Here is a 13,916-nt window from a genome sequence, read left to right on the forward strand (position 1 = left end):
AGGCTCATGCTTACTGCTTGTAGCCCTGTATATGAATGGCATGTCAGTGTGTGAGCATGGGGAAGTGACAGTAGTAGTAAATGTGTGTCACTCCAGATGAGTGACACTTGGCAGGTATGTTTTCCTGAGAAGCTACAGAAAGGTCTTAAACAGAGACTGACATTTACAAGACCAGAACAATGCAGTATGTTAAGAAATTCAAGTGAAATAAATCATCTGCAGAGCTGCTTGGGAAATGTCTTTTTGCAGAGCAATGTGAGATGTCAACGTGGTGTTTCTTGCAAAGCATTTGAAATGGAACCATAGTATTATTTTTTAAATTGGGCTGGGGGTGGGGAAGTAGATTTTTAGTTCTGTTTTAAAAACAGAATGATTGGAAGAAATGACTGAAATTTAGCTGGTGATATTTTTTATTTACTGAAAATGAATCCATATTTTAAAAACAGGAACACTGTTAGTCCATGAGAAACAAGCAAACAAACAAAAAAGCTGCCCAGAGCCTCTTTTTGGGACGGATGGCACATTATTAATAAATAAATATGTGTAGGTTTTTTGGTGGGTGGGATTTCATTTTTGGAAAAAGACCGTATTTTAATGAAAATATCATTACAGTTAAAATGCTTTCCCCAGCTCTCACCAGCATGTTCCCAGCTCTCACCAACCATGCTCTCACCATCTCACAACATGGAGGTGAATGGAAGCTTTGCTACTGGCTTAAGTAGATGCTGGACCTGGCAACTAATCTCCAGACTGGGCTAAAGACAATTGGGTTTTGTTTTTTTCAGAAGGAAATAGAAACGTAGCACAGGGTATATGTTTATAAAGAAAAATAGATCTTTAAATGCATTCGCTGCTCCCGATGATTGCAGAGATCCTAGGCTGGTGTTTATCTTCCAGTGAAAAAATGGGAACCTCTTACATTGAAGGTATGTGAGCCTCACCCAGGTTCAGAGAAAAATGTCTGATGGAAAGTGTCTGATGGACAGTCCTGGCTTGAGTGAAATCAGTGGGCCCTTTTCCTATACACTGACAGGGGCATAGAAACTACCACCCTGGCCCAGACCATATGTGCCTGTAGCCCAGTATCCAATCTGTGACAATAGCAAGTAGTAGATGCTTTGGAGAAGCATAAGAAGCAGGGCATGTATAGGGTGATCCATATCCTGTCAGACCTTCTCTGTCACCAGCATAAGTTACATTCCTGCCTGGTGTTTCATAGCTCCTGATGGACTTCCCCTCTATAAAGGTATTGAACCCCTTTTTGAACCTTGCTATACTATTGGCCTCCTCAGCATCCCACGGCAGTGAGTTCCACAGGTTAATTATGTACCATGTAGAGAAAGCACACTCGCTTGTTTGTCCTCAGCCTGCTTCCTGATCATGTCACTGGATGCCCCCTCTACTTTGTGTTATGAGACTTAGTAAATAACAAGTCCTGGTTCACTGTCTCTGCAAAGCTAGACCCAAATCCCACTCCTCTTCTGGTGGGCAAGCAGTCCTGTGCTGTTAACTTTAGTTGTGCAAGGGGCACTTTGACTGACTTATATAGATCTTTAGTTCCTACCTCTTCCCCATCCCCACCACACAACTCAACTTGCCCCTCTGAGTGTGCTGAAAGAGAACTGCTCCAGTCATTTACACTGCTACAATCTTCTTCCACCCAGGTAGATCCATAAACTCCATGAAAGACCCCAAAATGTTAGTCACAGGAAAACCACTGCCAATGGCTGTTTGATACCAGGGCAGGAGAGCATTCCTACAACCTGGCCTAGTAGTTTAGTGGTTAGGGGCACTATCCCAGGGAGTGGAAGGCCCACACTCTAGGCTTTAAGCACGAGACCAAAAACTAGGCAATGCTGGTGGCATCTACACAAGACATTTACTACAGAGTAGACTAATTAATTCTGCAGTAAACATTGGGTGTCTACATGTGTGGCCCTATTAGGCAGCAGGAAACTAATAAAGTTATTATGCCACAGCAGCACATATGTAGACACTGACATGTCTGGCTGGGGCATGAGAGTGCTTCAGTGCAGCGGCTGCCTGTTGGCTAGCATCCTCATGCCCCAGCCAGCCCCTCCACAGCACGTTGAGCTGGGTTGCAGCAGCCTTCAGCTGGAAGGCTGACCTGCTGAGCCCCCTGCCAGCCAAGGATGCTCAACCCAACTCAATGTGCTGCGATCCTGGGCGCACATTCAAATGTCAATAAACTTCAGAGTTTAGTGCTCCTGGGCACATGTTCAAATGGTGCACCTAGGAGCAATACACTCTGGAGTAATAAATTCTGGAGTTTATTCTTTTGCATGAATTGCACATGTAGACTATGTTCCATTCATTCTAGCCCACTGGGCTGCTCAGAAAGGAAGGTAAAAGGGACCAGAGGGAGCCTGGCTTATTAAGAGGGATGCTACCTTGGACGGGAGAGAGCCATGGATACTGGCTCCCACCCCCAAATGGTGCATATTCTCTGCATTATATTCTCTGTATTTAGCAGTCATTATATCCAATGACTACTAAATACAGAAACACCATTCTCAGGTGCCTAGCTCTCCCCACGGATTGTACAGGAAACTGGACACCTAACTGTTGACTGAGAATTTCACTAGCTGCCAAGAGTCCTACCAGTTAAGTACAGGAGTGCCTAAATCCTTCTTGTGAATTTAGGTCAGGGGTGGGCAAAATGTGGCCCCGGGGGCCGGATGCGGCCTGCCAGGCCATTCTATCCAGCCCATAGGCCCCTCCCAAAATTAAGAAAATGAATATTTATCTGTCCCTGGCTGCCTGTCATGTGGCCCTTGATGGCTTGTCAAAACTCAGTAAGCGGCCCTCCGCCCAAGATATTGTCTGCCCCTGATTTAGGTCTATGAGATTTGTCTGGGGAGTCTGTGGACCTCTTGTGATCCAGCCCAACCAAGTCATCACAAGGCCCTCCCTCCTTACTTTCCCTGCATCAGTACTTAGCACCTGGGAACAGAGAGAATACATATGAGATCCCTTTACAATGAGTGGGCTGTCTGGGATCCAAAGGCTGTCAATGCAGCTGCCTCCTGGTTCCCTTGGAGTCAAGGGCAAAACTTTTTGGCCATAGTTCCCAGTTCTATGGCCCAATGCTTAATTCTTCATGCCAGTGCAAAACAGGGTAGGGAAGATGCCCATATTTGAGGTGATCATGTCGCTCATTCACCTCGCACAGGTATCAATGGCTGCACAAACTGTGAGGCAACAAGTGATCAGGCCCTCTGGATCTTGGCAGCTGGAAGAGTCCTATCTGTGGACGTTTTATGGTGTATCAGCCATCAGCTGGGGCACAGAAATAAACGGCTACAGAGTTTGGCTCATACCCATGGATTTATTAATTGTATTTGATGGAAGGCTAAAACGTATGGGCCCCTCTCTCTTTCAAACTATTGAAATCTGGTCTAGATGGGTTGCTCTCCAGCTCTGCCACTGACAACCCTGGGCAAGCCATGTCATTGCCACCTGCCTCAGTCCCCCCAGCTTATGTGAGGGGTATGCTGAAAGTGATCTCCTTGGGGAAACCCTGGCTCAGAGCAGGTGGAGGAGCCACACACTGCTGGAGTCACGTCCCTTCATGGACACAGTGGGGGCTCTGTCCTGCTACTCCCAGTCTCTCGGGTTTGTGGGGCAACTCCCTTGTGCCCGGGAAGTCCCGCTGTGCCTTTGGCTCTGGGCTGAGAAGCCGGGTTAAGCCTTGTTCTTCCACCCCCGCACCACAGGCACAGGCGCCCCAGCAGCTGGGGAGGGCCCAGACTGAGGACACAGAGAAGAGGGGAGATGGGAAAGGAAACGCTCGGGAGAAGCTGCCGGGGCGCCCTCCGCTGCCCAACCATCCCGCCGGGGCTCTGGAGCCTGCTGCGAGGACTCCCCGCGAGCCGCCTGGCGCGCTTTCCTTATCCAACAGCGCCACCCCGCGGCCGCTCGCCGCGTCGCGCCCTGCATCTCCCCCGCCTTTGCCCCGCGAAGCCGGTCTCCGGGGAGCCGGGCATGCGCTCCGCGGGGCACAGCAGGGAGCTGGGGAAGGGGCTGGCAGGGCAGGGCGGATCGGGCCCTCTCCAGGGACCTCCCACCCCCAGGGCGCTCCATGGAAATCGCGAGGCGCAAGGCCCCGGGGAGCAGCGGGAGCTTGGCCCCGGGAAGGATCCAGGCAGGGGAGAGCGCGGCTTGTATGTGTTGCAATGCAACCTCCCCCCGCCCCAGGCCACCACCAGCCCTGCGCGTCTTCCCGGCACCGGGCAGCACCGGACCGGGGACAGGTGTCGGTCCAGGCGGGGGCACGGGGCGAGTCGGAGGTCCTCGTGCCTTGGGGCTCGCTGGTGTCTTCGCCAGGCGGGGGTCTGGCTCCAAGGAAAGCCCCAGCTGGAGTCGGAGCAGCCTCAACTCTTGTGGCTCTTGGCTTTGCAGGCCCAACCTCTCCCTTCCTACCTGCGCCCTGCTCCCCGCGGCCCTCCCGCGCTCTCCAGTGCCGCCGGGGGCGTCCTCTTCTTCCCGCGCCACGGCCCAGGCCGGGCCGGGCCGGCCTCGCTCCTGCCAGGGGCCCGTGGAAAGGACGAGAGCGGCGGTGCCCACAGCCCGGGGCGGCTGCGTCACTCGCTCGTGACGTCACGGCGTGCTGAGCAGAAACAAGGATTTGCCTCACCTGCGCTTAAAAGCCCGTTGGGTGCCGAGCTGGGTGAGCGTGTAAGACACCTACACGTGGTCGTGCAACATACGTATTCACACACGCACACGCCTGTCAAATCATCTTTATCTCTGTAAAAGTGATATCTATCTGTCTGTCTGTCTGTCTGTCACACAGATATAGAAACAAAGGAGTTAAAATACAAGACAGGAACAAAATTTGTTGAAGAGTGTGCAGGTGGGGTTTTTTTAACATCCCTAACAGGTACATGTAAAGTACACATTAGTTTCCATACACATTGCACACGGGGGAACAGCCGACTCTCCAAGCAAATATGCACTGGGTGCGTGTCTGCTTTTCAAACCTAGCTGAATCTTTGATGAGGGGAGGCAGTCGGTTTAAGCCTCATTAGATTATTTTTTATTCAAACACTTGGTTATACTCTCCCATTAACATACTTAGTATTACATTATATTTTATCTAATGTATACTGTCCTATCGCATTGAATTGCATTAAACCAAGTTGTATTGCTTTATATTACACTAAACCTATTATAATTTACCTCTTCATGTTGTTGTTAATATCATTATTAGATTCATACTCCAAGCCTAACATGTCCTGTCTTACTGCATTACATTACATTATGTTCCATTATATTACGTTATAGTATGCCTACTGTGTTGTGTTGTCAGCGTACGTTGTTACATTGTATAGTCGCATTGTATTATATTGTATTGTTTTACAATAAATTGTTATTTTATGTTGCATTGTGCTGCGTTATGTTATATTACGTTATATTATTGTGGTGTTATATTATAATATATTGTTATTTGAAGTCATGTTGTATTTTATTATATTGTAATATGTTATATTATGACATAGTTTTGTTGTGTTATATTATAATATATTGTTATTTTATGTTGCATTGCGTTGTATTATATTGTAATGTTATATTGTTATATTACTGTGTTGTTATATTGTAATAAATTGTTATATTGTTATTTTATATAATATCATGTATCGTATCGTATCAGATCATATCATATTATATTATATTATCTCACATGGGAACACAATACACAAGAAAATCCTGGTGTCTGTCTTTGCTGGGGAGAAAATGTCCGGCCTGGCATGAAAGGCCCATTTATGCCGGGCCACGCTGTTATTAGCAGCATTTAGAGAAGAGGGGATTCCAGGTAATCAGTTTGATGCCTTTTAAGTCCTCTCTGTTTTATTTGGCCGGGCTGTTAGCACCGTGGAAGAGGGGAAAAAAAAGGTGATTAATAAAGGCTCCTCTCGGTCCTGAAGATTATGTACAGTGGGAAATAAAACCATTTATCTTAAGGACAGCTCGGAGCAGGGGGAAAATCAGCGTGACAGCAGAGAAGGCCTCGCATGACCCCTTGTGGCTAGCAAGTGCCATGAAAACGATCTGTGAGGCTGGCGAGTTTATTTCGCCGCCTTCCCCCCCAGCCCCCGATCGCCTGCGATTACGCCTCGCCTCGCCTCGCTTTATTAATAAAGGGGCCTTTTAAAAGAAAAAAGAAAAAAAAAAAGAAAAAAAAAGAAAAAAAAAGACAATCCAAGTCTTCAAGAGGACGGAGGGGGGGGGGGGAAGAAAGCAATAAAAACTAGATTGTTTCCTGGGGAAGATAACACCGGCTGGATGATAATACTGGTGGGGAGATGGGGGGGGGGGATTCTTCTTTTCCCCTTATTTGCAGATGCTGGGATAAAGAGAGCTGATAGATCGACACGGGGAGAGTGTCACTCTTATGAAGCCACAAGTGCATATTTCCTGCCATAGCGCGGGGTACACTATCTAATCCGCGGCGCCACTTCAGGAGTATCTGCAGCATCGCGCCACGAGGGAGCAGCCTGGATCCGGGCGGCCGGTGGGGGCTCCCGGCCAGCCCGGCGCTGCTTGGTCCCCAACCCCCCCAGCCCAGCCCCCGGCCCCTTCAGAAATACAGCTGAGACTTGCTCTTATACTTTGTCAATATTGGATTAGCTTTGCATTGACCGGGCCTCTTGAAAAGACCCGAAAAATCCACACCAGGTCTACCACTAAGCCCAACAGTCAATAGGTAATGAAAGTAAGTTATTTCCCTGGCTTAAGGGGGTTTCCAGCTCATTATCAGGTTATCTGATTCCCTTCAATAGTTGCGCGCTAGACGTGGGGAACTGCAAGCGAAGCGGGGGGAGGTGGGGACCAGAACAGGGGGAAAGGAAGAAATCCAGCCCCGGCCCTTGATTGCGGGGTGCTGGACCCCGCATCCAGGCGGCTCTGCTGCGACGGGCCCGAGGGGTGTAAAGCGGAGGAAGCCGGGATCCCCGCCCCAATCCGTCCTGCCACAGACCACTCACTTTTAAAGAGGACAATTAACATCTCTTCGCGTTGACTTCCTGCCTTTATCCCGCCCTTAATTTTCTGTGGAAAGCCCTCCGAACAAACGCCCTCTTGTCTACGAAAATCCATTCATTTCCTCGCTTGGAGGTGTCCCGCAAGAAAAATCGGGCGGCTTAGACCCGCGTGTGTTCGCGCTGCAAACTCGAAATAGGCAGGGAAGGGAGGGGCATAAGCTTGTCTATTTCGAGCAAAAAGCAGGAAACAATTTTATTGGGGGGGGGGGGCTCTTTTGGATGCAAAGGGAATGGGGGTAAATGTTCTCTCCTGTCCTTATTATTCTGGTTTTCATGTGGCTCTTGCGGTGTCGGATTGTGCTTTTTTTGTTTTGTTGCAACAGGGCCAGACACTCCGCGGGGCAGTGGATGGAAAGGAAATGGGGAGTTAAAAAAGTAGCAAGATACCAAAGACATTCAGGTAAGAGAAGTAACTCCCTCCTGGAGCGGGGGAACAATCTCTCTCCGCAGAACAAGCTTTAATGGGATGCTTTTTATTTCTTTTCTTTTTTTCTTTTTAACAGAAAATAGTGTCAGGGAGGGTGATTTTTTTTTTAAATCGCCTGCCTTGCACAGGGAGGAACTAGTACATGAAAGGGCCAGTTCTCTGGAAGAGAACAGCGCTGGATCAGCCTCCAGCGCGCTACAGTTGTGTACTGAGCAAGCCTGCATAACATTACATCGCTTAGTGAATGCATCCTTGTTCTGGCTGGCCAGAGAGCAGAGAAGCAGCTAAGAAAACCCAAGGCAGAGGAACTACAATTATGATGGTGGTGGGGGTGGGGGTGGAGGGGGTGCATAAACTGACACTGCATTTTTTTTTTTTTTTACTTTAGGGCCGAGGTTTGTTCAGGCTCTTTCCAGATGCAAGAATCTAATTTCCTGTGAAACGAGAAGCAAAGTTGTCAGAGGGGCTGAGAACAGGAGGCCCTGTATGCCTCCAAAGGAGAGGGGGGCTTTTTTTTTATTTGCCCCTCCCTTCCCCCCCCAGAATAGATATAGCACGAATTTTTAATTCGTCTTCCTTTCACAGACAACAATACCGGGTTTGAAAGCCGGACACAATTTGGGTTTTGTGCGGGGGGCTCGGCAGCTCTCTCAGCCCAGCTGGCCATATGGGATACAGCGTGTAGGACCAGGGCTGACAATGGCGGCAAGTGACAGCCAGAACAAAACGCGAAGATACTTCTCCCGGACTCCGAGATGCACTGCTCCTGATAAACGCCTTGAATAGCGCGGGGAAAAGGGGAGAAAAGGGGGAAAGAGAGAGAGAGAGGAAAAAAAAAAACCACTGTCTCCCTCTTTGCCCCCCCCGCCTGTGTTGTCTCTCCAGCCTCCTTTATATGCACGCCTCTAACATCCTCTACTCCCAGCCTCCTCCATTGTGCGGGTGTGTGATGGCTACTGTATATTGTGCAAAGATAGACTGCACAGAAAACTGCCCCATCAGCGTGTGAAATATAAGGGCCACGGGGGTTAGGGCCACACAACTGGTTTTATAGACTTCATAGGGACCGCGGAGAAAAGTGTCTATTCTCTCCACCTCCCCCCGCACCCACCCACCCAGCACCGCCGTCCCAAGCAGCTTCCACGGATGGTGGCACGAGGAAATCAAGAAGTCAAGGAAAAAGAAAGAGAGAGAGAAGGACTCCTGCCTGCCCTGTGGGGTAGAGGCATGTATTTAAAAGACCCCGCTCCCAAATGTCAGCCCCCGGGCAGCTCGGATCTGGTTTGATTTAAAAGGAGAAGGGGACGCGTAGGAAGCAAGCGGGTCTCTCCGCCAGCTTGCAGCGCCCCAAGACGGGGTGTACGGGGCTGGGACAGGCCAAGGCGCCCGGATCCGGCCTTTCTGCCCGCAAGCGAAAGTGAGCCGAGCGAGGCACGAGTTGCCCAGGCAGGTGGGTCCCCGCAGAGATGATCCGCGAGGAGCAAGCTCCAGTGTGTACGAGGGCTCAGCCCCGGAAAGGCCGCGCCACCCCGGCCGGACTGGAACTGGGGAAGTCAGTGCAAGCACCGGGCAGCTTTGCCATCAGGCCACTGCCCACCTCTGGGTTTAGAGAAGCCGGCTTGTGTGTCCCCCACCCCCAGCCCTCCTCCCGGAGCCCGCCGCAGATGTGTTTGCTCGGGGTGCGGAGTTCAATCCGAGCAGCCGCTAGAGCTCGCTCGGGAATTCGTGCGGGACAGCTCCGCTGCCCCGTCTGATCCCCACGGCCGTGCCGAGCCTGCGGGGCAAGGGGAACAGGGGCAGACCCGGGCAGGGTTCAAACCTGACAGATCCGGGGGCAGAAGAGTGTGAGTGGAGGAGAACCTGCAGCGGGGCGAGGCGGAGGTCTGGCCAGCTCTGGCACACTAGCCGAGAGCACCCGCGTTGCACGCGAGACCTGCAGGGTAATCGCTGTCCTGTGCAAGCTCTAACACACAAGTACCCTTCTTGAATAGGGAGGGAGACAGCAGGTACGGATCCTCCCGGTATACATACTCATGCACAGATAGGCACAGGCCAATACGTATAGTCTCTCCTTCTTCCCCTCTAGTTCCAGCTTGTATTTCTCTTTTCCAGTTGTGTGTGTAAATGTGTGTGTGTGTGTATATATATATTTATATATATTTACACACAGAGAGAGGCATACACACAGCAGGTTCATTGCAGATCCAGGCCCCCCAGATCAGAAGGGTTTTATACCAACTTTTAACACCTGATCCATCCATCCACCCCGCTGCAGGCAGGGGGGAATTCAGCCACCGGGGCCTTGCTTTTTAAATGGACATCCCTTGCGTGTCATCCTTCTCCGAAGGAGCGGAGCTGTCCCCGACCCGGGCCTCCAAGCGCCCTACCAAGGCCAGGGCGGCGGCGAAGCCCCCACGCGCCCATGTCAACCAGCCCCCGGGCAAGCGCGAGCCCATTGACCCGCGGCGGAGCTGAAAAACAGCTCTCAGCTGAACGGACTCTCGGCCTTTTAAATGAGTGGGGGGCTCCGCTGTCATTTCCACGGGTCCCTTTCTCCCCCTCGTCCCTGCAGGAGGCCGAGCAAGCAGAACGGGGGGGAGGTTCTCTTTAAAAAACAAATGGGAAGAAAAGTAGGGGAAAGGGAAGTCCCCGGCTGCACTGAAAAGTTGCGAGACGGGCGAGATGCGCACTGCGATCTCCAGCCCAGGCAAAGGCGAGTTTCTTTCTAAGGAGCCCATCCATGGCAAGGAAACGACCTAACCAGAAGAAGACACAAGAGATCCGGATCCTTTCCCCAAGAAGCGCTTCTATACCGTGATGGGGCTTTGCAGTCCTCTGGGTTTAGCCACAAAAAAAGAAAAAGAAAAAAAAAGTCGAACAAAAAACGCCCTGGATGGGGTTCGGGTTGCTTTTTTTTTAAACACAGCATTTTTATTAAAATTCTTATAAAAAAATCGAAAACCTCCCAGTAAGCGCGGTTCAGCTGGAAACATACACAACGATTCGCTAGAGATTGCTATGCAGGAGGTGTCCGAGAAGAACAGACCTGTGTGTTTCCCTTCTACATTTTTGCTCGTTGAATATATATATATTTTTTGGGGGGTCGGGGGTGGGGAGGGAGTTGCATCCAACCAAAAGTCAACTGAAAATGTAACGCCCTGAATGTTTCTTATGGCAACAATCACCACAAATATTTACAAAAAAATATATATAATATATAATCAATTCGCTACGAGTTGTCAGCATTTACACATGGCCGTAAATAAAGTTTCATATATACAGCTACATATACAGATATATAGATATAGATATCCATATATATAGATAGATATAAATAGCTCTATAGATATCTATATAGATAGCGCTGTAGATATCTATATCCATATAGGTATAGATATCTATATAGATACAGATATCTATGTATAGATATAGCTATATATGTATGTATGCGTGTGTGTATACACACACGCACATACACACACACACATATACACCCAGACATATATCCATATCTATATCTATCTCTCTCTATATATGTGAAACTTTATATGTACATATATGAGAGAGAAAAATTAAATTCTCTCGTCTCTGGTTTTCAGACTGGTTCTCCGCTTGCTCTAGAGAGGACTGACAACAGCGCTACAGCACACAAACGTACTTTACAAAATCACAAGAGCATCCGTGGGTATCATGATTATTTTGTGTGTGTGTGTGTGTGTGTGTGTGTGTGTGTGTGTGTGTTGGTTTTATTGGAGCCGTAGGTAGACAGAACCATTTGGGATGGCGCAAAAATCTCTGTAAACATGGCGCACAAAAAACACCCAGAAAAAAATAATATATATATATATCTATATATATATAGAAGGAATGAAACCGGACCCCCAAAAATAGATATGTGGAGGGAGGGAAACAAAACAAAACAAAACAAACAAACAAACAAAAAAAAACCCCAAGAAAATTAGGAGCGGGGGGAAACAACCAAAGTCCATAATAATAATAATTATAATAATAATAATAATATTAAGAGTGTCCCCTCGATAGTTTCGCGTGTGAAACACCAGTCTCTCTCTCTCCCTCGCAGGCTCACCAAGTCCATTGTTGGGCTTGCACCAAGTGATGCGCTGTGGGGTACTGGGGGTTGCTGGCGGAGCTGTACTGGGCGTTATATTGCATGTGCTGTAGAGACTGGGCGCTATAGGCAGAGAAGGGGATCCCCGCCTGGAAAGTGGCGGCAGCCAAGTCCTGAGCTTTGAGCGTGTGGCAGGGCTTGCCGTCCCTGACTAGCACCGGCACGGCGACCCGGCGCGGGGAGGGGAGAGGAGTCACTTCCATACCTTTCTCGGCCCGGGCCCGCTTCATCTTGTAGCGGTGGTTCTGGAACCAGATCTTCACCTGCGTGGGCGTGAGGCGGATGAGCGAGGCCAGGTGCTCCCGCTCGGGCGCCGACAGGTACCGCTGCTGCCGGAACCGCCGCTCCAGCTCGTAGGTCTGCGCCTTGGAGAACAGCACCCGCCGCTTCCTCTTCTTGCCCGCGTCCGCGCCGCCCGCCGCCTCCTTCTCGTTGTCCGGGGACTCGTCGGCCGACGGCTCGGGGGACTTGGCGGCCGCGTCCTGCGGCGCGGTGCCGCCCGCCAGCCCGTGCACTGCGGAGAGGCCACAGGGGCAGGGGGTCAGCGCGGGGCTGCCTCCTGCTCTGCCCCGGGCAGCACCCGCCCCCCTGGCAGCGCCTGTGCGCGGGGCACGGGCCGCCTCGCCCGGGCACGGCGCGGGGACCCGCTCCGGGGGCACTGCCATGCACACGCGCCCTGGGCATGGCCGGGGGGGCTGCGCGGGGAGGCGCGCCCACGTGTGTGTGGGTTGGGGGGCTCCCCAGCCCTGCACCCACGTGTACATAAGGGTCTCACATATATATCTGCACGCGCGCACACACAGATCTATAGAGATCTATATACAGATATATATACATATATCTATAATACATATGCATACATACATATCTAGATATCTATATAAAAGTCATAGCCATCCGTTCCTCCCTCCTACCTCCATTCCTCCATCCATCCAAATACATACATACATACATATGTGTGGGTATCTATATGTAGCTATAGGTATAGATAGATACAGATATACACACATGCATATCTATATGTATATATATAGAGAGAGACAGAGAGAGAGATGTCTCTCTTTCTTACACCTCTTTCCCCAGCTACAGGGCTCAGGACTGTCTCTTCCAGCGAGTCGCTTTGGGGGGCTACGTGGATTGTTTTTTAAAGGATAATTCAACAAGCCGTTCATTGATCCTCCCCCCAGCCGCCCCACCATTGAGACATTTCTGAACTGTCCAACACTGCCACACAAGGCTGGCTCTGTTTATTAGTAAAAACTTGCCCCGGGGCTCTTTTTTAGACCTCGGAATGAGACTTTTGTAATGTTTTTTTTTTTTTCCAGGCTGGGCTTTCGTTCCTTCTTTCTTTCCAGCTCCCTCTCCCTCTCTCTCAAGAGAAAAACAAAAAATCTTGGGGGAAGCAGGAGACTTCCCAAGCCTTAAGCAGGGCGATCGGAACCCAGATCCAAGAAAACCTCCCCCAGTGCCTCCCTGCGGCTCACTTTACTTAAGCCCGCCCGTGTCAAAAATCAAGAGCCGGGGGGCAGGCGAAGCCCGCAGCCCCCATCCGGGCGGGAGAGCGGCTCCTTGCCCCGGAGCCCAGGAGCCGGGCGGCGGCGGGTGACGGCTGGAAGTTGCACTACTTACAGGAGTACTGGATGCTCTCGGTGCTCGCGAGCCAGCGCGTGTAGGGATTATCGCTATTATCATAGAAAGGGTTCTTCAGAGGCAGCGACTGCACAGCGTCCAGGGGGCTTTGCCCCAAAACTCCTGTTTTCTTGGGGGGCTCAGAGCCCTCGTTCTCCTCCTCGGCTCCTTCCGCGATGGATCCCTCTTCATCGTTGGTGTCGGGGAGATCCAAAATGTCCTTTACAGAAAACCCGGTCTTTGTGTTGGTCAGAGACATATTCTGGCCCCGAGGAAAGTTGAAGCACCAGTTTGTCAATCCTCCTGCTTCACGCACACACCCCCCCACGCAAAAAAAAAAAATCCCTAAACCCCACGCACCGCCCTGCACACCCACACCAGCCAGGAGGGAGGGGTGCGCGCGTGTATGTGTGTGTGTGTGTGTGTGTGTGTGTGTGCCAGGAGAGACTGCAATAAAAAAAAAAGTACCCGCCGTCACACAGCTAGGAGTGGGTTAGATGGAGATCTAGCTAGCGGGCTCTCTATATTTTTTACAGGCTTGCTCTGCTCTGGAGGAAAATCATAGGAGCCCGACTGACAGCTGGTTGGTGCAATAGTTTGTAACTCCAGGGAAAAAAAAAGAAAGAAAAATTGCCCAAGTGCCTTTACTTCGGGGTCTCGTTTAAGC

The 13,916-nt window shown here is 50.4% G+C and overlaps 1 protein-coding gene across 1 annotated transcript; it reads right to left on the bottom strand.

The window, feature by feature from the left end:
- Positions 1 to 11,474: 11,474 nt before the first annotated feature.
- Positions 11,475 to 13,557, bottom strand: NKX2-2 (NK2 homeobox 2). The gene is made up of 2 exons (XM_019543994.1): positions 13,250 to 13,557; positions 11,475 to 12,134 (listed from the first exon to the last, which is right to left on the bottom strand). The coding sequence occupies exons 1-2, from the start codon at positions 13,506 to 13,508 to the stop codon at positions 11,575 to 11,577; spliced, it is 819 nt and encodes a 272-aa protein (XP_019399539.1). The 5' UTR covers positions 13,509 to 13,557; the 3' UTR covers positions 11,475 to 11,574.
- Between the last annotated feature and the right edge of the window lie 359 nt (positions 13,558 to 13,916).

Source organism: Crocodylus porosus, unplaced genomic scaffold, assembly GCF_001723895.1.
Source record: "Crocodylus porosus isolate Cpor-Errol unplaced genomic scaffold, CroPor_comp1, whole genome shotgun sequence".
NCBI classification, from domain to species: Eukaryota; Metazoa; Chordata; order Crocodylia; family Crocodylidae; genus Crocodylus; species Crocodylus porosus.

Excerpts from the sequence above, each read along its gene's own strand:
- NKX2-2 (XM_019543994.1), bottom strand. The coding sequence starts at position 13,508 with ATGTCTCTGACCAACACAAAGACCGGGTTTTCTGTAAAGGACATTTTG. Across the intron at positions 12,135-13,249 it reads CGAGAGCATCCAGTACTCCT|TGCACGGGCTGGCGGGCGGC; the intron begins GTAAGTAGTGCA and ends GCCTCTCCGCAG.